The following is a 23,023-nucleotide window of genomic DNA, read 5'->3' as shown; positions in this document are numbered from 1 at the left end:
GTGAAGCATTTGGTATACTCCCCGAGACATAGTAACAAGTGTTAAACACCTGGTCCACTCCCCTTAAAAAAAACCCATGTTTTAAACTTTTTTGTACCCTCCACATGACCTAGTACTGCACTCTATAAACAGGACACAATTAATAAACATCTGTTGGCTTAACTATATCAAATACCAGTTGCCTCTTAGACATTCCACACATACCAGGTATGTTGGCCCTGAGATGCTTTTGGAGATAGATCACAGAGCATAACATAAATTTATTATGCATAAAACAGTGGTGACATGACATCTCCCTCTGCCTCACTTTTGAATATTCCCACAGAAGTCACAGCACTCTCTTATGATAGAGCTTATTAGGAGCTCCAGACAGCGGTTGTTGTGTTTTAATAGGTGTGATTTTCAGGAATTCAGTTTGTTTCTTTTCTTACACAACTCATTCTGACACTATCTGTGTGATTTAGTTACTCTATAGTTCCCATAGTTACTCTATGGGAATGAGTCCTGAGAAAAAAGATACCAGTAGAAGCCTATTACACCATCCCTCCTTTATAAAAGAAGCCAAGACAGATCTGAATAAACCATTGAAACCCTTAATGAATGAATTTCTGATGCCACCTTCAAAATATTTCTTCACTATGAATACCATTACTTGAGTGTCTGATAATGTACATATGGTTCGTACAGATTAACAGCCAGGTTAATCTTTCCAAATGTCATTTTCATCATGACATTCCTTTCTTCTCCTTCTACTCAATCAAATCTTAATCTCAGAAGACTCATCTTAAAGTTTACCTTCTCCATGTTTGAAGATGGAGATGCTAGGGTAGTACTCAGGCACAAACTAAGCAAGCACCTGCTATCATTCTAAACCACTTCCAAAATTTGAGGGACCAGTCATAAAACAGAAACAAATGATATTTTTAAAAATTAAACAAACACATTGCTTGACAGTTACAATTGACAAAGATAGCAATAACTTAAAAAAAGATTAATAAGAAAAATGATTTCCAGAGGGGTAATCAATAAAAGAAATATGTCAAACCAAGGAGCTTCAAGTAAACATACCATAAATTTGATTTTCCTAGTTTTACCTAATACTTCAAAATTACACGAATTTCTCTCTTAAAGAGAGAACCACACTTTGGCCAAAGTTCTAAAGGTTCCTGTGTAAACAGGCAATCAGACTCACAAGAAATTACTATTTTTCTGACCAAGTTTTCACTTCAGCAATTAAAATATCACAGAGGTTGAGTACCAAATGCAGAGTGTGAGGCAGTTTTTCTTTTCACATGAAACTGAAAACTAAGAGTTCAATGCTAACATCCCCAAGGTAAATTTTACATGTATCTAACTTTTAATTCAGGATTACATGAGGTGAAGCTATCTCTCAAACCACAATGATTCTATTCGCCCCTAAGTCTTAACAAATTTAAACACAGCCACACAAAGCTAACCTAAGTTACTTTAGGAGCTACACTGTTTTTTAAGAGGTGAATCTGCTTCCCGACATCTTTAACTTAATCTGTGATTAGAAATACTAAAGGGTAAAAATAAAGCATTTAAAACCAGGGGCCAATTATTTTTACTTAAATCACCTCATTGTACATATTACACTCTATTTTTATGTTGAATATTAGTATTGTTCCTCAACTAAATAATAACATTTGCTTTACATCAATTACTATTTATCTGTCAATCTCAGAATTCATTTAAACTTGCTCACTGTTCACAAAAAGGGTCTAATTTGTCGCGGGTGTCTTTTTCAACTCTCTTTTGTTCTTTACTAATACAATTAAGCGCACTTAGGAAATAGTTTATCCCAAACACCAATTTCACTTACATTATCATGTTTAAAAAAACACAACATCTTCAATTCCCGGAAGACTCTTTTGCAAGAGACCAGATTCTGGAAGACGCTGGGCATCTTTTTGAGTGCTACTCTCTTTCCATCTCTTGGATCTGTTACTGACCTAAAGAAGCAATATTTGGGGGGGAGAGAAAAAAAAGACAAAGACATCAATTCCAAACTTTGTTCTTTAATGTTTCAGAGCAGGACAAATATCTTTATCTTAAAAACTAATATTAAATCCACTTAATAATGCTTAAGGTGTCAGTGAGAGAAATTTAAAAAAAGTACACACCTATAATCAAAGGGAATGTTTAGCCCACACAACTCATTTGCCATGCTTTTTCCTTTACTTTTAATCCCTGTCCAAATTCCTATAAAGTTACTCTTTCTGAGAGCTTATTTATTAGCAAGTACATCTGAGGTAGAAGGAATATTAGTGGCAAAGCCATTTTCAAGATGGGAGGAAAAAAAGTACAGAACGTTAACATGATAGACATCAAATTAGTTTTATAAGCTTTATTTTCAGAACCAAATTCAAGATGGAAGAGATGTTCATTCAGATGTTACCACATTTAGTTCACCAGAGGGAACATAACTTAAATATTTTGGCTTCTTATATAAATGAACAACTTTTAGTAATAAAGACTTCAGTACCACCAGTAGTTGAACAGTGTGCCCTCCTCAGAAGACTAAGTGCCAGCTTAGAGCTATAGCTTCTAGGTTACAATAGCCTCTTTCCTTTTGTTTCTCAGCTCTTGGTATGATAGCTGCCTCCGTAATTACTATTTTACAGCTCAGTGTCCCCCTTTGTACTCTTTTAGCCTTCTATCACCTGTATAACCAATTCCCTGTATTTCCCTATGTTTGAAATACTAGTGTGGTTTCCATTTTTCTGACTGGACCCAATTAATATATACTAAATCAAATAGTTAAAAAAAAATCAATAAATTTGGTAAATATGGCCAATTGCCCATTTGGCAAATTGATTCTCCATAAATTAACATAAAGCCTTTTAATTCCTTCCACCCATCATCACGGTTTTCCTTGTATAATTTATTCCTGTCAGATTTATTTTGCTAGATTCCTGCCAATCATTCCCAGCTACGGCTATCTTTTGGTTCCTGTTTCAGTCATCCAATGCTTTGGCTATCCCTCCCAGATGTGTGTCATTTAAAAATCTGACCTGTAGCCTTGGCCAGGTAGCTCAGTTGGTTAGAGCATCATCCCAATATCCCAAGGTTAAGGGTTCGATTTCCGGTGAGAGCACATTCAAGAGTCAACCAATGAATGCATAAATAGGTGGAACAACAAATCAGTGTTTCTCTGTCTCTCTCAAATCAATAAATAAAAGTTACCTTTACCCAAACTACTAAAGTTTAAAACAGAACTGAGAAGAGATTTCTGCAACAGATACAACACTAGAAACTATGAGACTGACATCCAATCGTTAATCTTGGGTATGGTTATTGAATTATTTAATTAACTACAATCACTCAGTTTATTTCTCCATCTTGTGCACAAGGTAATCACATTCATCAAATTGCCTTCCTGAAAATAAAGGATTCCTGTTATCGACTTATCTATCTAAAAACCATAGCAAACTTCTTTATGAATACTATGACTTCCTTATAAATTCATCTTAGTGATCACTACTTCCTTCCCTAAGTGCTCATGAAAGTCTTAAATGGTGCATTCTAGTATTTTTAAATAACATGAAGACTCTTCTTTCTTTCACTGATTGAAAATTTGGTAAAACAATTAAGTATTATTATTTTTAACTCTTCAATAGCTTGAAGTGTAATTCAACTAGGCTAAAAGACCTAACATTCTTGACAGTTGCTTAAAAAAAATACCAACCAAACCAAACCAAAAGGAAACCCACTATATGGGAGAACATATTCGCTAATGATTATTCTAATAAGGGGTTAATCTCCAAAATATATAGAGAATTTATACAACTCAACACCAGGAAGACAAACAATCCAATTAAAAAATGGGAAAAGGACCTGAATAGACACTTCTCCAAAGAAGACATACAGATAGCCAATAGATATATGAAAAAAATGCTTAAGGTCACTAATCATCAGGGAGATGCAAATTAAAACTACAATGAGGTATCTATCACCTCACACCTGTCAGAACATCTACTATCAATAAATCAACAATCAAGTGCTGACGAGGATGTGGAGAAAAGGGAATCCTAGTGCACCATTAGTGGGAAAGCAGACTGGTGCAGCCACTGTGGAAAACAGTATGGAGTTTCCTCAAAAAATTAAAAATGGAATTGCCTTTAGACCCAGAGATCCCACTTCTGGGAATATATCCTAAGAATCCTGAAACACCAATCGGAAAGAATATATGCACCCCTATGTTCATAGCAGCATTATTTACAATAGCCAGCATCTGGAAACAGCCCAAGTGCCCAGCAGTAGATGAGTGGATAAAAAAGCTGTGGTGCATTTACACCATGGAGTACTACCCAGCTGTAAGAAAGGAAGGAACTCTAACCCTTTGCAACAGCATGGATGAACCTGGAGAGTATTATGCTAAGTGAAATATGCCAGAGAAAGACAAATATGATATGATCTCACTAATATGTGGACTCTAGTGAACAAAATAAACTGACAAACAAAATAGAACCAGAGGCACGGATACATGGAACAGACTGACAAATGTCCGGGGGGGGGGGGACGACGGACGGACCTGGATAAAGGCAAAGAGATTAGCTAAAGGATATATATATATATATGCATAGCCCGGGGACACAGACAATAGTGTGGGGAAGGCCAAGAGGGGGAGTGGGGGCTGGGTGGAGGTGGGCAAAGTGGGGGAAAATGGGGGGCATCTGCAATAGTGTCAACAATAAAAAATTTAAATTGAAAAACCAACCCAAATCCTTAACACTGCTTAAAATTCATACAAACTAAAAAAGTAAAATAGGAAGGAAACTGAATATAATATTTAATTCAGACTATTAAAACTATTTTTTTCTGTTTAAATACACCACTGTATAGCTAGAAACTAGAAGAGAAAAATGTTGATGCAATAGCAAGGAAGGAAAATTTGGGATCACATATTGCATTTAATTGTCAGTGTCTCTCGAGTCTTCTTTAATGTAGGACCGATTACTTAGCATTTCTTTGTTTTCCATGACATTGCCATTTTTGAAGAGTATAGGCCAGTATTTTGTACACTGCTCCTTAATTTGGGTTTGTCTGGTGTTTTCTCATGATTAGATTGAGGTTATGCATTTTTAACAGGAATAACACAGAAGTGGTGTCTTCTCAGTGCATCATGTTAGAAGACACACAATTGTCAATTTTTCCCATTACTGGTGATAACTTTGATCACTTGGATGAGGTGTCTATAAGGTTTCTCCACTGCAAAGTTACTATTTTGTTCCCTTTTTAACTGTGTAAGTATTCTTTTTCTCATCAAACTCTGACCTACTGCCTTTGGCATCCATTGATGACTTTTGCCTGAATCAATTATTGCTATGACTGCCAAGTGGCACTTTAATAATTTTAATACCTGTATAATAGTTTTTAAAAACGAGTACATTGATTTAACAGTGTCCTTTCCAAAAGCCTCATACAGCAATACTTCTTTCCAATTTCTGACTTTTTACTGGTCTTGACCCTACTTAGAGAAAAGCTGGTCTAAGATAAACCCACTCCTCTCTCAAAGTTAGTACTATGCCCTGTTGTTTTAAGGTAAAATTCACAAAGCAGCATTTTATTTTATTATTCATGCAAAAGTCAGTCATGCCTGTGGCTGGTAACAATATAACTCTAATGAATGTGAACTGCTGTGCAGTAATTTCACGCCATGTTGAGTTTGTTCTCAAACTTAGCAGATGCTTTAGTTCAGCACAAATAGTACCACAGAACTCAGACAAGTGTGGAAGCCTGTTACACAGGAAATCTTTTATTTTCTTTGTTACTGAAAGGCTTGCTGTGCTTAGTTTCTCTGCTGCTGCAATACTCTGGTTGTTTCAACTGCACTTGTTAGAAGTTCCAGCTGTAGAGAAAAGGAACAACATTTAGGGCAACTTTCTTCATTTCAGAAAAAAGGAGCCATCCTTCAAACTACAATTCACTTACCGGTCACTTACTTCCTCTACTAAATACTGTATGCCTTAAATAAAACAGTGCATGTGTCATTTTATCTGATTGCCTTCATGGGCATTCAAGTTATACTAACAGTGTTTACTTTCTAAGTTTTAAATTAATGTTTGATTCTACAAACACTATTAAAAATAGTTTTAAGGGTTGTGAAAAAGGATCCTTTCTTACATCTGTTCAGAGTGCATCAATCCTCCTCTGTTTCTGAAGCATCCGCAAGAATCCACAAGCCATTCTTCAGAAAGATAGTCGGTCAAAAGAGTACAATACCAAAATCAGGAAGCCTTTTAGATCTGGTGTGGTCATTTTGTTGTAGTTTTCTTAATCCTAGGAAACTGTGACCACTGCCACAAATCTGCTTAAATTACTGACAAGCACAAGAGTTGGAATGAAACACAGTGAGCGAAACTTATTATGCGGATACCTTCCCAAGCACTAGAGATCAGTGATTTTTAACTGATGTGCCACAAGAATTTTTAAAACACGCAATACCTGACTATTTGGTCAGGGCAATGACTTCTTTCCCTTAGATTGTCAAATACAAAAATGACAACAGCCAACACAATAGCCATCCAGAGTGAATGAATAAAATTATACCTATTTTTTGGTCAGATTGGCAAAAAATATATTTTTTGGTGTGCCACAGAATTTTAGTAATTAGTTTATGTGTGCCAGGAGGCAAAAAAGGTCAAAAATCACTGAATTAGAATGTTACATTACAGCTTTAAATTAGTATAACTAGACAGCAAGAATCTCCAAGAAATTATATACTCCTCACTCATTTTTTGTAAAGAATCTTTTCTCCACATGTTTTAGCAATTTTAAAGTTATGTTTCTGATAAGGCTTTTAACAATTCAAAGCAAATAAATAACTTATTATAATGAGAATGCTTTCACTTGGATTAAGAAATCAGGTTCTTCTAATTCTATTCACATAAACTTATAATTGGTAATCCTCTATTTTTTGCTATACATACAATTACTATGTCAACTGTACCAATACAGTACACATCAATAATAGAACCTCCTAACTAGACTCTAAATATTTAGATTATTGCTTTCATATTCATTTTGAAATTCATTTCCTTAAAAGCTATTTTTACTTGTATTTAGATTAAGTCTGCTTGAGAAAACAACAGCAAACTATGAGGTAAAATTTCTAACAAAGTCTAAAAAATGTACCTTATTTGTAACTAAGTCTTTGTTATATGTTCAAGGATACTACAGATTAGGGAACAAGGAATTTATTTCATGTCTCTAGTCCTTCTAAGCAGAATTTTAACAAGCTATAGTTGGTATACATTCTGACATAATTTACAGAGCTGCATACTATGCAGGAGAACAAACCTTCTAAGCATCCCTGTCTCCACCCAAAAACACATAAAAAAATTCTCATCTTTCGTATTTAATTTGTTTCATCAGTTGGGGTTAATTTGTTTTATTAGTTGGGGTTTTCTGATCTTTTTAATGTTTATCCAAATTTGGTATTTGTTGAGCTAGGTCTACATAAGAGATTCTTTTCCTTTTTCAAAAAAGATACTCATAAAATGATCCCCAAATTTGTTAATCTGAAATTACAAGGAAAAAAGGTCTTATACAACAGCTAAACCAAAGCAGTGAAGTAGTTCATTCTTTTTCTCATGGCCTAACACTCCTCCTAAGAAGGAAAACATCTACATTTAACTGAAAGAATTAAATATGAACTTAAACATTCTCTAACTATGTGTTTAAATAAGTAGAAATAGCAGTGCTCCTGGTAGGTGAAACAGTACTGGGCCATTCTGATCGGCAGTGATAATCAGGGAGGAGGAACAGGGATGGGCAAGCCATGCGATATCAGGCTTCATATTTATTTTCAAATACTTATTACTAGTGAATAACGTCTAACTTTTAAGATCTCCTCGACTCCCCACCAATAATCACTGGTTAAACTGAAATATAGGTGAAAATCACTTTAACTACTATTGTCTTGGGAATATTTTATTGTTCTTTAGACCACAAATTAATTAGTTCCATCCTCACAGCTGATCCTGGGAAGACACAGAGACTCTTCCTCCTGTCACTATCAAGTATCTCTGTGAGGAGTCTGATCTGCCTGCAGGAAAGTCGCCACACTGTCTTTTCGACTGGGATTTTCTCATGTTAGACAGTGAACATGACACAGCCTACTCTGCCAAGTTTAGCCACAGCCCTCTCCTAGAAACAGACCTATGAATATTGTATGGGTAAGAAAACCAGATGCAATGAAACAAAGGTTTCTTGCTGTTAAAAGCAAACTGTATGAACATACCAACCAAAATACTGGTAAAAAGTGAATATGGCTTGGAATTATGGTTATAAAAAAAATGTCCATATATTCTAGGGATGTATACTTAAATATATGTAGGTGAAATGAAATGAGGTCTAACATTTGTTTTAACAATATTTCAATAAGTATTGTTGAAACAAAGCAAATCTTGATAATTACTGAATCTGGTTGGTGGATATAATGAGGTCATAACTATTCAAAAGTAAAGAAACTGCAGGTTTGAAAATTTTCAAAATAAAATTGAAACTTAAAAAATTTTAAATACAAAAAAACCCACTTATAATAATATTAATAATGCCCAATATCTGATAGTAAAACTAACAAAAGCTATGCAAGACTTTTGCACAAAAAGACTAAAAAATATCAGAGAGAAATTAAAGACATAAATAAATGGAGAGACATGATATATTCATGGATTAGAAAACTCAATATTGTAAAAATTTTAATTATCCCCAAACTAATTTATAGATTCAATGAAATTCTAGTCAAAATCCCAACTGGTTTCTTTTTGTGAAACTACACAAATTAGTTCGAAAGTTTTTATAGAAATGCAAATATGCCAAAGACAGCGAAGATACCCTTAAAGGAAAATAAGGTGGAAAAAGTTGCTATATCAGTTATAGCTACTAATTTAGACTATAATTTTGGTGCAATAGACCAATGCAAGAAAAATATGACGCAGAAATAGATTATCACACAGATAGGCACTTGGCTCACCCTAAAGGTGTCTCTGCAGTCAGAAGCATTGTGCCTTAATCTTTTGTTTCTCGGCTTCAAACCCATCTGTCTAAACAAGGCTTTATAATACTGGGGCTAACACTCTGAAAACCACAGTCTGGTTTTGCCAACTAGTTTCATGTTAGGCTCTGCCAGTAGGGGGCATCAGAGGCGACTGCAAGGCTGTAGAAGGAAAACAGACTTGCTCCTTCCTGTCTGTCTCCTTTCTGTGTCCCCTAGCAACACTTCTTCATTCCTAGAAATGGTAGTGCCTTCCTGTAACAACAGGTGAACCCAGTTATAATTTTCCCAGCACTTGCAGAACCAGCCTCCCTGCACCCTCCACCCTAGATACCAGCAATCTGTATAATTACTAATTTTTAAAGAGGAAAGAAGATTCTATTTTTTTCCCCCTCATAAAAATATACATCTATTCCAGCCCAATGGATTTTGCCATATCTTTTTGTGTGCTTCTGGTTCATTTTGTAAAAAGGAGTATACATAATATTTTTCCTATGTTTTGGTAGACTTCCAAAGGAATTTGCTTGCTTAGAAAAAAATAAATGTTTTCTTCATAATTACACAAGAATATGTTATTAAGAAGCATTCCACAGGAGAGTGCTGTCAGCAGAATTACAGTCCCACTCCTAATCTAATCACAGTCTCCTAGCTTCTTCCATTGTGAAGCAAAATGCTGAAGCAGCTGCAATATATAGATGTGCTTCAGGTTTTTAATTAGCCTTTTAAAAGTAACCAAAACCAAAAATATTGCAAATACAAAACTGGAGGCAGGACTTCCAGCTGTGGTAAACTGAGGAGGTCAGCAAATCTTCTCTTTCCAAAACAACTATAAAACTGGACAAAAGTGTCAAAAACAACCTTTTCAGGACTTCAGAAAACAACGAAAGTCAAATGACAAATTTAAAAGTGTTTATTTACAGAAAATTTGGGTAAGAACAGTGGAAGTCAGTGGCGTTATTGCTTGGGGCTGCTCCTTACCCACCTCCCATACCCAAATCAAGTACAATGCAATAGTTGTACCTGGGCAGGGCTGGTCAGAAAACCCAGGAGCTTCACTGTCAGAGGCTGCTAAGTGATTTGAAGTGAAGGGAAACAACTACATACCACTGCACTGGGAGTAAAAGTATTCAACTCCACTGGAAAAGAACAAAGAAAGCCTACAGCTCTGCTAGCCTGAGGCTGCTGTCCCAGTTGGGAAGGAGGCAGACTAACAGAAATCAAGATATTTAACAAGGAGATTCTGGAAATGACAGCCATGGGGGGCTAGGTAAACTACACACATCTCTGGCTAACTGGAGGCTGCATATATGCTCTGAGTTGGCCAAAGAGGGTCTAAGCTCTCCACATACCGTGGCTGACTGGGAGACTTCCCACATGTGAAGAAAAGAACTGAGAGGCTCTGCAGAAAATAAAAGCCGGGGCATACTTGAAAACTAGATGAGCTCCTTAACACACTCACAGATGAATCAGCAAAGGGTAGATAGTAGCATTACTGGATCAAGGTATTTGAGCACAACCTTGAACCAATCACTGGCTGACCACTAAGCTGTATAGGCACAAGGAAGACCTCAAGGAGGCCAATCTAAAAACTAAAAACCAGAACAACTGAGCAGAGACTTGAGTGGCTGCACCTCACAGGGTAGAAAAATTCTGAATATTAAGTACAGTCAAGTTAATTAAATATAAGGAAACATACACAATAATAGCAATAATGACAACCTTCAGGGTGAAAGATGGGCTAGGGAAGAATCTATCAGGGATTTTCAACCTTTTTCATCTCAAAACTAATCATTTAAAAATGTATTATTTTTCTGATCTGACAAAAAAATAGGTATAATTTTGATTCATTCATACCAGACAGCTATTGCTGTGTTGGCTGTTGTCATTTTTTTTATTTGACAAACTAAGGGGAAAGAGGTCATTACCCCTGACTAAATAATCAGGTACTGCATGTTTTAAACATTCTTGTGGCACACCAGGGTACCTCTTGTGGCACACTGGTTGAAAATTGCTGCAATATATTATCAAATATATCCAGTTTTTAACAAAAAAATTAAAAGGCATGTAAAGAAGCAGGAAAATGTGACTCATACTCGGGAGGAAAGCAGTAAATAGAAACTCCCTGAGTGGGCCCAGATGTTGTATTCAGGAAGACTTCAAACACAGCCACTACAAATACGTTAAACAATTCAAGAAAATAATGTTTAAAGAATTAAAGAAAAATATGGTGACAATGATTCAACACACCAATATACAAAAAACCCCCTCCCCCCCAACCCCCAAAAACAAACAAATCAAATTCTAGACTTGAAAAACACAATATGAGAAATGAAAAATTCACTAGATTGGCCCAACAGCAGAAGAAATGAAATAAGAATCAGTGAACTAGAAATTATACAATCTCTAGAACATAGAGGAAAATGTCTGAATAATGAATGGAGCCTCAGAGATCTATGCAATAACATTGAGTGTACTAACATACATAAAAAGGGAGTACCAGGAGAAAAGGAGAAAGAGAAAGGAGCAGAAAAAAATATTTGAAGAAATAATGGTTTAAAACTTCCCAAACCTAATGAAAACAAACAATCTACAGATCCAAAAAGTTCAAAAATTCCCATGTAGGATAGACGTAAGAGTTCTGTACCTACACACTCCATAGTCCAACATAGATCAAGTCAAATACAAACTCTTGAAAATAATGGAAAACAACAATAATGCAATTAATGACTGAATTCTCATCCAATATTATGAAGGCCAGCAGGCAGTGGAATGCCATATTTGCAGTAGCAGAGAAATGGTGGGCAAATGCTCTACATCTAGTTTAAAAAGACACTACCCTTCAAAAATAAAAGCAAAATGAAAACATTCCAAGGTAAGTAATGACTCAGAAAATTTTCTGCAAGCAGACTTGCCTTACAAGAAATAACAAAAGAATTCTTTTAGTCTGAAAGGAAGTAAGCCCAAAGGGTAACTCAAATCCACAGGAAGAAGTGAGAAGCTAGAAATAGCAGATACATGAGTAAAAATAATATACTATTCAGTTTATAACATGTAGATGTAAAATATATGACAAAAGCACAAAAGGGAGAGGGAACTGAGCTATACTGCCATATTTTACCAGAATTTAGAGGATTAAAAAAATAAACACAAGTTAAAATGATCAACTAAAAAATAATTGTTTAGCACAAAAGAAGAAATATAATTTTGAAATACAAATTTAACGCAAAAAAGTCAATGAACTAAACACTTCAATCAAAAGGCAGGGATTGTCTGACTTAACTTAAAAAAAAAATAAACAGAAAAACAAATTAAAAAATCAATGAAATCAAAGTAGTTTCTTTGAAAAGGTCAAAAAAATTGCTAAAATTCAGCGAGACTGACTAAGAAAAAACAAAGATACAAATGGACAAAATCTGGAATGTAAAAGAAATGTCACTACTGACTTATTTTAATATCAGTGCTTTAACTCTAATTCATTTGGAAATTCCTAAGATGTATGCAATGATGTATTTGTTTATAACAATACAAACCATGAAACAATTTTTGGAACTGCTACTTTGTCTATACTTAATTTTTCAACCCATATTATTTGATGATTATCACCTAATATGTCTCATAACTTTTTCGTATGTACTTTATTGCCATTTTATCAAATTCTTTAAAGCAGCTACTATCAAATTTACTATATCAGAATCAACTGGTGGGCTTTTAAAAAAGAAACACAAAAACCAAAACAACTCTGTTTCATTAAGCTAGTAGCAGGGCCTATAAATCTGAGTTTTTAGAAACTCTCAGATGACTTTAACCAGACTCAAGAGCTACTGCTTTAACACAGTGCCTTTTGTTACTTTAATATACATAAGGATCACCCAGAATTCTTTTTTTCTCTTTATTGATTTCAGAGAGAGGAAGGGAGAGGGAGAGAGAAATGGAAACATCAGTGATGAGAGAGAGTCACTGATTGGCTGTCTCCTGCATAAGCCCTGCCGGGGATCTGTACTTTAAATTTAAAATTTGCAACTTTCCTAAATTAAATTATGCTGTTGCATTCTTTAGATTTTCTCGGTATGTAACTATCATTTACATTGTAATAATTTTCTTCTTGCATATTCCTGTACTTCATTTCATTTTTAAAAAACATTTATAAATTGCTGACATTCAATAACAAATAGCACTGTTCTACTTATTTTTTTATTTTTATTTTTTATTTTATTTTTTTAAATATACCTTTATTGATTTCAGAGAGAGGAAGGGAGAGGGAGAAAGAGAGATAGAAACATCAATGATGAGAGAGTCATTGATCGGCTGCTTCCCACAACCCAGCCATGTGCCCCTGACCGGGAATCAAACTCTGATCTCCTGGATCGTAGGTCGGCACTCAACCGCTGAGCCATGCGTGCTGGGCTCTACTTATTTTTTTAAAGTGGAAGATGTCTCTGCTTTTCCATTTTGTCTGATGTTGACTTTTAGTTACAGATATATAGGAAAAACCTATTTACTTTATACTTTTTAAAGTTTCAGAAACAGGTGTTGATTTTTATAAAATATTTTTAGAATATTTTAAAATATTTTGGGGACATTATGATTTTCACTAATTTCTTTTTAAATTTGCCAGGTTATAAATCCTCGAGAGCAAGAACTCTTCTATCTTTGTATCTTCCCAGAGCCTAGAATAATATATTCCTTATCCTACGTCAATGAACATTGGTCTAAATGATTTCACTATTTCTCCTAGTAATGGAATAGATTATGGTAATAGTCTCCTTCACACCAAAGCAATCTTGAATTTCTATAGTAAATCTCACTTGGTCATGGTCAATATATATTTTAAAATGTTGACTATCTTTTAGTATGCATTTTCTTTATATTATTTAAGAGTTTTTTCATCTATGTTTATCAATAAGACTGGTTTTCATTTTTATGTTGTGGCCTCATCAGGCACCAACCATATCTGTCTGCCTCACAAAATAAACTGGCAGTGTTTAGTAGATATTTATATGATATAGATATTGCATGTTAAAAAGTATTCACCAGTGATTCCAGCAAATTTTCTCCTGTTTCCTGTTGCAACTGATTTAGTCAAAGTATCTAGTTGTGCAGTAGTCTAAATTTTTATAGTCTAAATTTTAATTTTTTACGAAAAATTATCCATTTCAGTAGTTCTCGTCTTAATTTTGTCTACCTTATCACTCTGTTCTTAGATCCAAGATGAACTAGTCCATTATATATAATTTTTTTTTTAATTGAAACAGGCATGTAGAGTTGAACAAAACTCTAAGTTTAGCTTTGCCAACCATGTAAGCTGAATTGTTATTGATGGAGGTTTTTATGTCTTTCAAGTAGCATAGGTTTTTTGTAGTATGTATTTCCCTTTTCATCTGGTTGAAAATCTGCTATGCTTTGCTATTCACATCTATCTTATTATACCATAATCTGCAGATAATGTATGTAAAATTTATGCTGAAAATATTTACTAAGAAAATGTTTATATTCAAAACTGTGCATTTAAAATAAAGCACATACTATTTACATTTCATTCTCTCAAAAATTTATCTTATTATATTACTGAGAGCAATAAATTTTTTGTTTATTTGAATTGAAATTCTGATAGTGAGCTATTATTCACTGTCTCCTACTAAAGTATTCTGGTATATAGTTCTTGCATTTATCAGTTTTTGTTTCCCATGTTTTCCTGTTATGTAATCTGAAACACATCTGCTGGCATATAAAAAGCATGGTATACAACACATCCCAATTTAATGAAGGAAGTTTTGGGGTAAAAACTTTATGTACACTCATTATATATGAACTGAAATGATTTTAAAATGGTAATGTATAGAAAAACACTGTTTTGTTCATATAAATAAAGCACACTGTATAACAGAATTTAGTTGAGGATAATAAATTCTGAATATGCAAAAATATTGTAAAAACTAAAAAAAATTAAGAAGTCAATCTTGTTTGAGGCATGTTTTCAATAAAATAGGTACACAAATCATTATTCATCATGTATTTCATGTAGGTTCTCAAATCACAATATGCACACTTTAAATGCAGTGTAAGTTTTAGAAAACATACATTTTGAAAAAAATGCAATGGCAAATATTGTAATTTACCTCTGATTTTTAACTGTGTCAAATAGAACAATAAAGGAAAGGAAATAGATTACCCACAACAGGAACATCAAACATTGTAAACAATATTTTTTTTTCATATGCTGGTGTTCTACAGGGCTGTATGCAGCCTTGGCTCTGGGCATTGAAGTCTGCTGGCATGGTGCAGGGAGCAAAATGGCTCTAAATGAGCTGAGTGATCATAATTAGCTAACAATGTCTACCCCAGACCCACCTGGGGAAATGAGGATGGGCTCAAATGTTGCCAGTAAGAGATAATAAGGGCTTTCTTCTATAGGGGCTCTATGGGTAAGTCACCAGGCCTTCTTCATGGCTCACTTAACAAGGGATAGGGAGAGGCTCTGGCTCCCCAAACACCTGGCAGGGGTGTATCTGATGACTGAGACTTTACTTTTTCCCAAATCCATTTTTCACCAGCAAATGACATCTGCAACCCTTTGAAGAGTAATACATATTTTCTCACACTTGGAAAGACAGCTGGAGGGAAGGAGATGAAAACATCATCCCAGGTTTAGATCTGAAGCATACCAACCTTTGAATAAAACAACAATTTAAAATTTTTATATTGCCACTTTAAATATATGTATAGATTAATATAACATATAGATTAGAAAATTAAAAACTATAAAATCTCAGGTAAAGAGGGGTGCATTTGCTTCAGCCACAGCTCATTAGCCATGTTAGAGAAGCCACCTGTTACACCACAGCTAGAATTTCAGGTGTGTATTACATGGTAAGAGGATTTTCAATTCTCCTTTGAACTATAAATTTAAAAGACAGTGTTGGGTGAAAGGAGGTCCCTGTTTCTTTTCCCTTTAGCTAAGACAGAAATCCTTGAACCAAGGTGAAGATTCAAGGTAGCAATCAGAGACATGCAGAATGTGGTTGAATACAGGAAAATGGTCTGCTGCCTGGCATTTTACTGAGGAGAGGAACATCTAACAAACCCACCCAAAGAATGGAAGGCTACTAAGTCAAGTGGAATTAAAGGAGGATTCAGCCGTAGCCAGTTTGGGTCATTGGTTAGAGCATCGGTTATGGACTGAAGGGTCTGGGGTTCAATTCCGGCTAAGCGCAGGTACCTTGGTTGTAGGCTTGATCCCTAGCCCTGATCGGGGCACAGCGGGAGGCAAACAGCTGATGTCTCTCTCTCCCCCTTCCATTCTTTCTGAAACTCGGAAAAAGCATTGGGGAAAAAAGGGGGGGATTCAATGGTGCAACAGTTTTTAGTAGTCAGAATTCATAGAAGGTGGCCATAAGAAAACCAAAAAATAGGTGTTTAGAACTAGGACAGCATCAGTTTCTTCTTAAATAGTTTCCTTCTTATGCTACTTATATCCAAAATACTATCCAAGGGGAAAAGCAAGGCTTTCCTGAACCTACAGGGTTCCATGTAAAAAGATTTCAAGACTGTTACCTCTTACTGCAAATTACTTCCACATGGATCCTGAATCTCTCCTTGAGAGCCTTGCTCTGCTTGTTGTCAGTTTCACTTCAGGAAGGATGACTAACCATCAAAGTCATGAGGATGAGAAATGTCAAGTTTGTCTGCCCCCAAAAAAGTCTACCTGAAAACTAGCACTTGCAACATCTAATAAAGATAACAAAAACCCAGGCAGTGCCTTCCATTGACTGACCCCACTTTGATAAAGTAAACATGATTGTTTATGTACAGCAATTTGTTACTGAGTCACACAAATCAACAAGAGAAACAAACCAGAGAAATAGGAATGAGAAGAGGCTAGTAAAAGCAGCTTTACATACTTCTATTCCGAGACCATATCTTAAAATCACTTCCTGCTCTTAGAGAACATGTAGTTTTGGTGAAAAATGTAATAAAGGGAACATCAGGCAGGAAACATATTCATCATTAGACAAGGCGTTGAAAAGGAATTCTGAAGTGTTTCACTTATTAAGTGGCGACTACAACAAATAATAAAAATAGAATGTGAGTAACAATACGAAAAATGTATGAGTCCAAAAATTAACAGGTAAAATGGTCAGAATAAATTCTTCAAAAAGCTTATGAATCTTAAACTATTTCCCTTGGAACTTTAGTTGACCAACAAACCTGCTAAGTTAAAGAAGATATTAGATTTTTGCCTATTTTCAAAAGCATTTATTCAGAATTTGGTTTCAAAAGTTCACCACACACATACCACCACTGTGGTAACCAGATAAAATTTAAAATCTAAGCATATTTCCAAATCCATTATTATCTCATTTGGAAATACACATAAAAATTCCCTTAAATAAATAAATCTATAGGACTTTAAATACAAGGTGTCCCAAAAACATGTATACACCTTTCACAGCTGATAGCTCGAATGATGATCTTTCTTTTCAGCCAGATTAAGCTCTGAACAAAGGAAATTCATCCTAAAAGGCTACTGGAAGTTTGAAAACTCAGTTGAAGTACAAACACTGCCTTTATAATTCTTAAAGTGTGTATATATATTTTTTGGGACACATAAAAATATATATGGCCAATAATTAAGAGAAAATTACCTGCTTAAAAAACAACAACAATACTGACTGGAGGAAAATAACCGAATTCGAACCCATACTCTCTACAACACAACATTCATAATGTGCAGGATATAATCCCAAATTACCTGACATATGAAGAAACAAGACAAAAGGTTACATGCAGTAAACAAAATAAAACTCATTTAATTTTGACTCTGAGGTGAACCAGATGTTTAAACAAAAAGATAGGGATTTTTAAATGGCTATTTTGTGATCATCAACACTGTAAATCAAAACATGTTTTTAAAAAAATGTTTACATTAATTTGAGAGAGGGTAAGGGAGGGGGGAGGGAGAGGGAGGAAGGAAAGGGGGGGAGGGAGAGAGAGAGAAAGAGAGACAGAGATGTGAGACACATGGGTCGGTTGCCTCCCGCACGCACCCCAACCAGGGACTGAACCAGTGACCTTTTGGTGCATGGGATGATGCTTAACCATCTGAGCTACACCCACCAGGGCTTAAAATAAGAAATAGTAGAAAAATAAAAACAAAAGACCTATAGTTGAAAAGTTTAGTTTCTGAAATAAAAAAATTCATTGAATGAACTGAGCCAATTGGAAAAGGCAGAGGGAACAGTACGTAACATGAAGATAGGTCAATAGAAATTAGTATCCAAGATGAAGACAAAGAAAAAATATTTTTAAACCAAAGAACAGTCTCAGGAACCTATATGATTAGATCAAATAGTCCAACATATTTGTAATTGGAATGCTATAAAGAGTAGAGGGGAAAAAATGGGACAGAAAAAATATTTGAAGAAATAATGGTTGTGTCCTGGCAGGTGTGGCTCAGTTGGTTGGAGAGTTGTCCTGTACACCAAAAGTTTGCGGGTTTGAGTTCTGGGTCAGGGCACAAACCTAGGTTGAGGGTTCGACCCCAGTTGGGGCACAGAGGAAAGGAAACCAATAGATGTTCTCTCTCACATTGCTGTTTCTCTCTCGCTGTAATTTGGCATGTATACCTAAACACTTGAAAAATGAGTGGACCTTTTGACCCAGAAATTCTATTTCTAGGAGGATTTAATACAGAAATAATCAGACAAATTAAACAAGGATATATACAAGAATGGTACTGGAAAGCTTTTCATAATGGTAAAAAAACAACAAGAGTGATAAAGCTCTGTGTGTTCAACAACTGGTGATTGATTAAATAATGAAATATCTATCCAATTAAAATGATGTGGCCAATAATATACATGTGTCCTTACTGACATATGATGATGTATTCAGTATTGATTTTCTTTCCCTTTCTTGCATTCTATCCTGGTACCTTTCATAAAAATGTTTACCCTCTCTACTTGTGGGAGTTATGGCACAAATAAGTGACTAATAACTATCATAACAGTCAGGTGTCTAACATTAGAAGAAAAATAATCACACCATATGAGGCTATATTTTCTGTCTAATTTTTATGTGATTAAAGAAAAAAACACATTTGGACTTTACTCAGTATTATCACAAAAGATCTGATATAAGCAACTATTTCATTTCAGAAGAGCTCTGTTCCACAAATGTAATGTTATTTTAATAATTTACTTATAGTTTGCCCTGTGATAAAGAAGTAACAGGAGTTTCTAGTATATACTTTTTGGGTTTGTAGTATTTGGGCATCAGTTCCTTATGTATAAAAGGAAAATGGCAGGGTGTGGGATTTGCTTGTTTCTAGTTCAAAGGAAGAATAATCCATTAAAAATCAGTCAACATCTTAAATTATAGAATTGGCAAATGCAAAATACCAAGAAATAAACCTTTGTCAACCAAGATTCACTTAACAAAAAAGAAAGAAAAGAAACATGATCTTTATTAAATCCTGGTACATTTAAACCTAGGGAACATTCACTATATTACAAAACGGACATTCAGTCTGTCAAGGAGACCAACAAAGAATCACAAGTGAGCCCAGCCGGGCATGGCTCAGCAGTTGAGCATTGACCTAGGATCCAGGCAATTGGGGTTCGATTCCCGGTCAGGGCACATGCCCAGGTTGCGGGCTCGATCCTTAGTCAGGGGTGTGCAGGAGGTGGCCAATCAATGACTCTCTCAGCATTGATGTTTCTATCTCTCTCTCCCTCTCCTTTCCTCTCTCTGAAATCAATATATATTTTAAAAAAAAGAAAAAAAGAATCACAAGTGAAAAGTGATACATCCTCAATGGTTTACTAGTTGCTAAAATTTAAAGTCAATTATCTTCCTTGAAGACAGTGAAAATGTACAAGCATCTGTCATTATAACCACATTAGCATCGGGTAATAAGATGTCTAATGCTCCCACAACTACAGGTAATTCAAACAGGAAAGAAGCAATATACTACTAGTTACTCAAGGTTAATAATGCCTACTTTAGCGTGGCTGGGCACGGCTCAGCGGTTGAGCATCGACCTAGCATCCAGGAGATCATGGTTCAATTCCTGGTCAGGGCACATGCCCGGGTTGCAGGCTCGATCTCTGGTCGGGGGCGTGCAGGAGGCGGCCGATCAATGACATCTCTCTCATCATTATGTTTCTCTCTCTCCCTCTCTCTGAAATCAATAAAGATATATTAAAGAAAAAAAAGTCTACTTTAAAATAATAGTGTTTCCCAATCCAACTAGGTCTAGATATTCAAATCAAGTAAGGATAATTCATTTAGAAAAATGAAATACAACCTGGATTTCCACCGAAAAAACAGTACCACATCTTACAAATTTGCCCTGCAACTCAGCATATCTTAATTCAAAGAAGAAAATAAATAGCCTATGTAAAATGTTTGTAAATCTGACTGTAACGAAAGATTTGAGGTTTACTTATTCAATGCCAAATCAAAGAACACAAGTTAAATACACACATATATACACAAGAAATTTAACTTTATTAAATCTTCTTAATAAAGGAAACACATTTAGAATAGCTAATTATACATAACATTAGTATAATTTAAAATTTTCTGTAAGCAACCAAGTAAATATTTTGCTATTTGAACAATTTTTGTGTGTGCAGTTGCCTTCAGAAGTTACATGAGAAAAATAACTGGCTGTATGGCCCTTGTACCTTGATGCCTCATTTTAAGTTAAATTATATCCCAAACCAAATTGAAATACAAGCAATTGGTTCAAGCCAAGTTCCATTAGATGGAAGAATAAAATTATTAAGTATGGCTGAAGAGGGTAGTGATGGGACGTGGCACTGCAACATACCAGACAAAAACAGTGAAACAAGGGCAAGACTCCATCCTATCACTGTTTAGACCCGACAGAGTCTCATGTATTCCACAAGGCAACTGCTGGGAATGTACCTCTATTTTCTAACTGAAAAGGAAATGATTCTTTATCTTTCAATAGTAAGGTATCTTTTTTTTTTTTTAATTTATCTTTATTGATTTCAGAGGGAGGAAAGGAGCGGGAGAGAGAGATAGAAACATCAATGATGAGAGAGTCATTGATCGGCTGCCTCCTGCACGCCCCCAACTGGGGATCGAGCCCGCAACCTGGGCATGTGCCCTGCCTGGGAATTGAACCCCAATCGCCTGGATCCTAGGTCAACGCTCAACCGCTGAGCCACACCTGGCCAGGCAGTAAGGTCTCTCTTAAACTGTTTCCCTGACTTCAGTAATCCGTAAATGTAAATTTTTATTAGGGCCTCACTTCTTTATTAAGGAAAATTAAGATGTTTCAATATTGTTTTTCCTTTTCTCTCTGCTGTTTGGAAACTGAGGTAGGAGCGGGGAACTAGAAAAATGTCTTCAGGATCTACATGGGCTTTTTACTGATTTAGATCAATGACCCACGGAAAGTCTCTCTCTGGATGCCCACATGTCAGGATGCCAACGTTCAAGTTCAGGCAACCTTCTCCTTCCAAGCTCAATCCTTGACAGATGTTTTCTCTGTCAACACTCCTCTGACTACATCCCCTTAGGTCTAGAGATCTGAGGCTATACTGTCGGAGGATTTTAAATAATACCAGAACGTTTCATTTCAAAAATTCAAGTCTAGACCAAATGAGTCACAATAATAATTCTGCAAGGTTTTGGTCAGCTTATATTTTCTAGGCTTAAATATTTAAGCGAGGCTAAAAGTAAACTATATTGTACTTTTTTCTCATGTGTGAAATTAAAACTTTATATAGTAGAATCAAGGACTTAGGCATTCTGTAATCCTCTTCAAAATTAATTCCTATTTTTAGTGAGTCAGTATGAAGTCCAGAATGCTGTTTAAACTAGATTTTTCTAAAATCTGTTAAGTAGCTACCATTCTTTTTCAATTTGTTTTGTGTGTGTGTGTGTGTGTGGTTTTATTTTTAATCCTCACCTGAGAATATTTTTCCTCTGTTTTCAGAGAGAGTAGAAGGGAGAGAGGGAGAGGGAGAGGAACGTGAAGGAGAGAGAGAGAGAGAGATAGACAGACAGACAGACATTGATGTGAGAGAGACACATCGGTTGGCTGCCTCCCACACGAGCCTGGCCAGGGTCAGGCAATGGAGCCTGCAACTGAGGTATGCGCCCTTGGCCAAAATTGAACCAGGGATCCTTCAGTCCGCGGGCCGATGCTCTAACCACTGAGTCAAACCAGCTAGGGCTCAATTTGTTTTTTAAAAAGTATATTCTTGACCTATAAAATCATGCTTGTGCTGAAAATTTCCTGAATATCACTGTTTAGTAAGCAAGGCATAAACATGAATGTGCAGTTATACTTCATTATTGAGACTTGGAGAAACACATGGGAAATTTTGGAAAAGTTAAAATTCTCCATTCCAGTTTTATGATTTTAAGATAGCTACAACAGAACACAGAACCAAGAGGAAGGACAGGAACATACTTGGGGAGAGATGATTTTTTTATTTGAGCCAGCTATTTCAGGAAATCCTGGAATATTTACAGGGAGTGTCAGAATGCCATCTGGTTGTACTATTGGTATAATTTTTAAATGTAACTTTAAGGACTGATGCAATCCAGGGAGGCAGGTGGGGAAGGGGATGCCTAATGGGATAATCACTTCAAATCTATTATTTTAATTACAGAAAATTTGAAACCATGTGATGCTTTATATCTTGATCAAGAAGTGAATTTTACTGGCCCCTTGCCTTATAATGCAGCCCCTGACGACTGGAGAATACAATTATACTACAATCCTGAGAAGAAGGAGCGTTGACTTTTGAGGTGAGAGACACTTCTTTTCCAAAGAGCTCTAAATTTCTTCCACAACTATGTGAGTTATAGTCTGGGAGAAAAAAGTAAAATAATATCCATCGCACGAAGAAGCTGCTAATCTGAGAAATGGAATGAATCAGATACATTACCATGAACAATGGTCAGTACTCTTCCGTAGGGTCCAGGCCATTGTCATACTGCTTAGGAGAGAGAGGGAGA

The 23,023-nt window shown here is 35.5% G+C and overlaps 1 protein-coding gene across 1 annotated transcript in view; it reads right to left on the bottom strand.

The window, feature by feature from the left end:
- Nucleotides 1-23,023, bottom strand: part of NLK (nemo like kinase) — a 122,037-nt gene that overhangs the window by 54,676 nt on the left and 44,338 nt on the right. The window contains exon 2 of the mRNA XM_081115787.1: nucleotides 1,844-1,973. Coding sequence (XP_080971913.1) covers nucleotides 1,844-1,973 — 130 coding nt within the window. The remainder of the gene's footprint in view (nucleotides 1-1,843; nucleotides 1,974-23,023) is intronic.

Source organism: Miniopterus schreibersii (assembly GCF_964146895.1).
Source record: "Miniopterus schreibersii genome assembly, chromosome: 16".
Taxonomy (NCBI): Eukaryota; Metazoa; Chordata; class Mammalia; order Chiroptera; family Miniopteridae; genus Miniopterus; species Miniopterus schreibersii.
The sequence above is the reverse complement of the archived record's forward strand: the minus strand, read 5'-3'. Positions and strand labels throughout refer to the sequence as shown.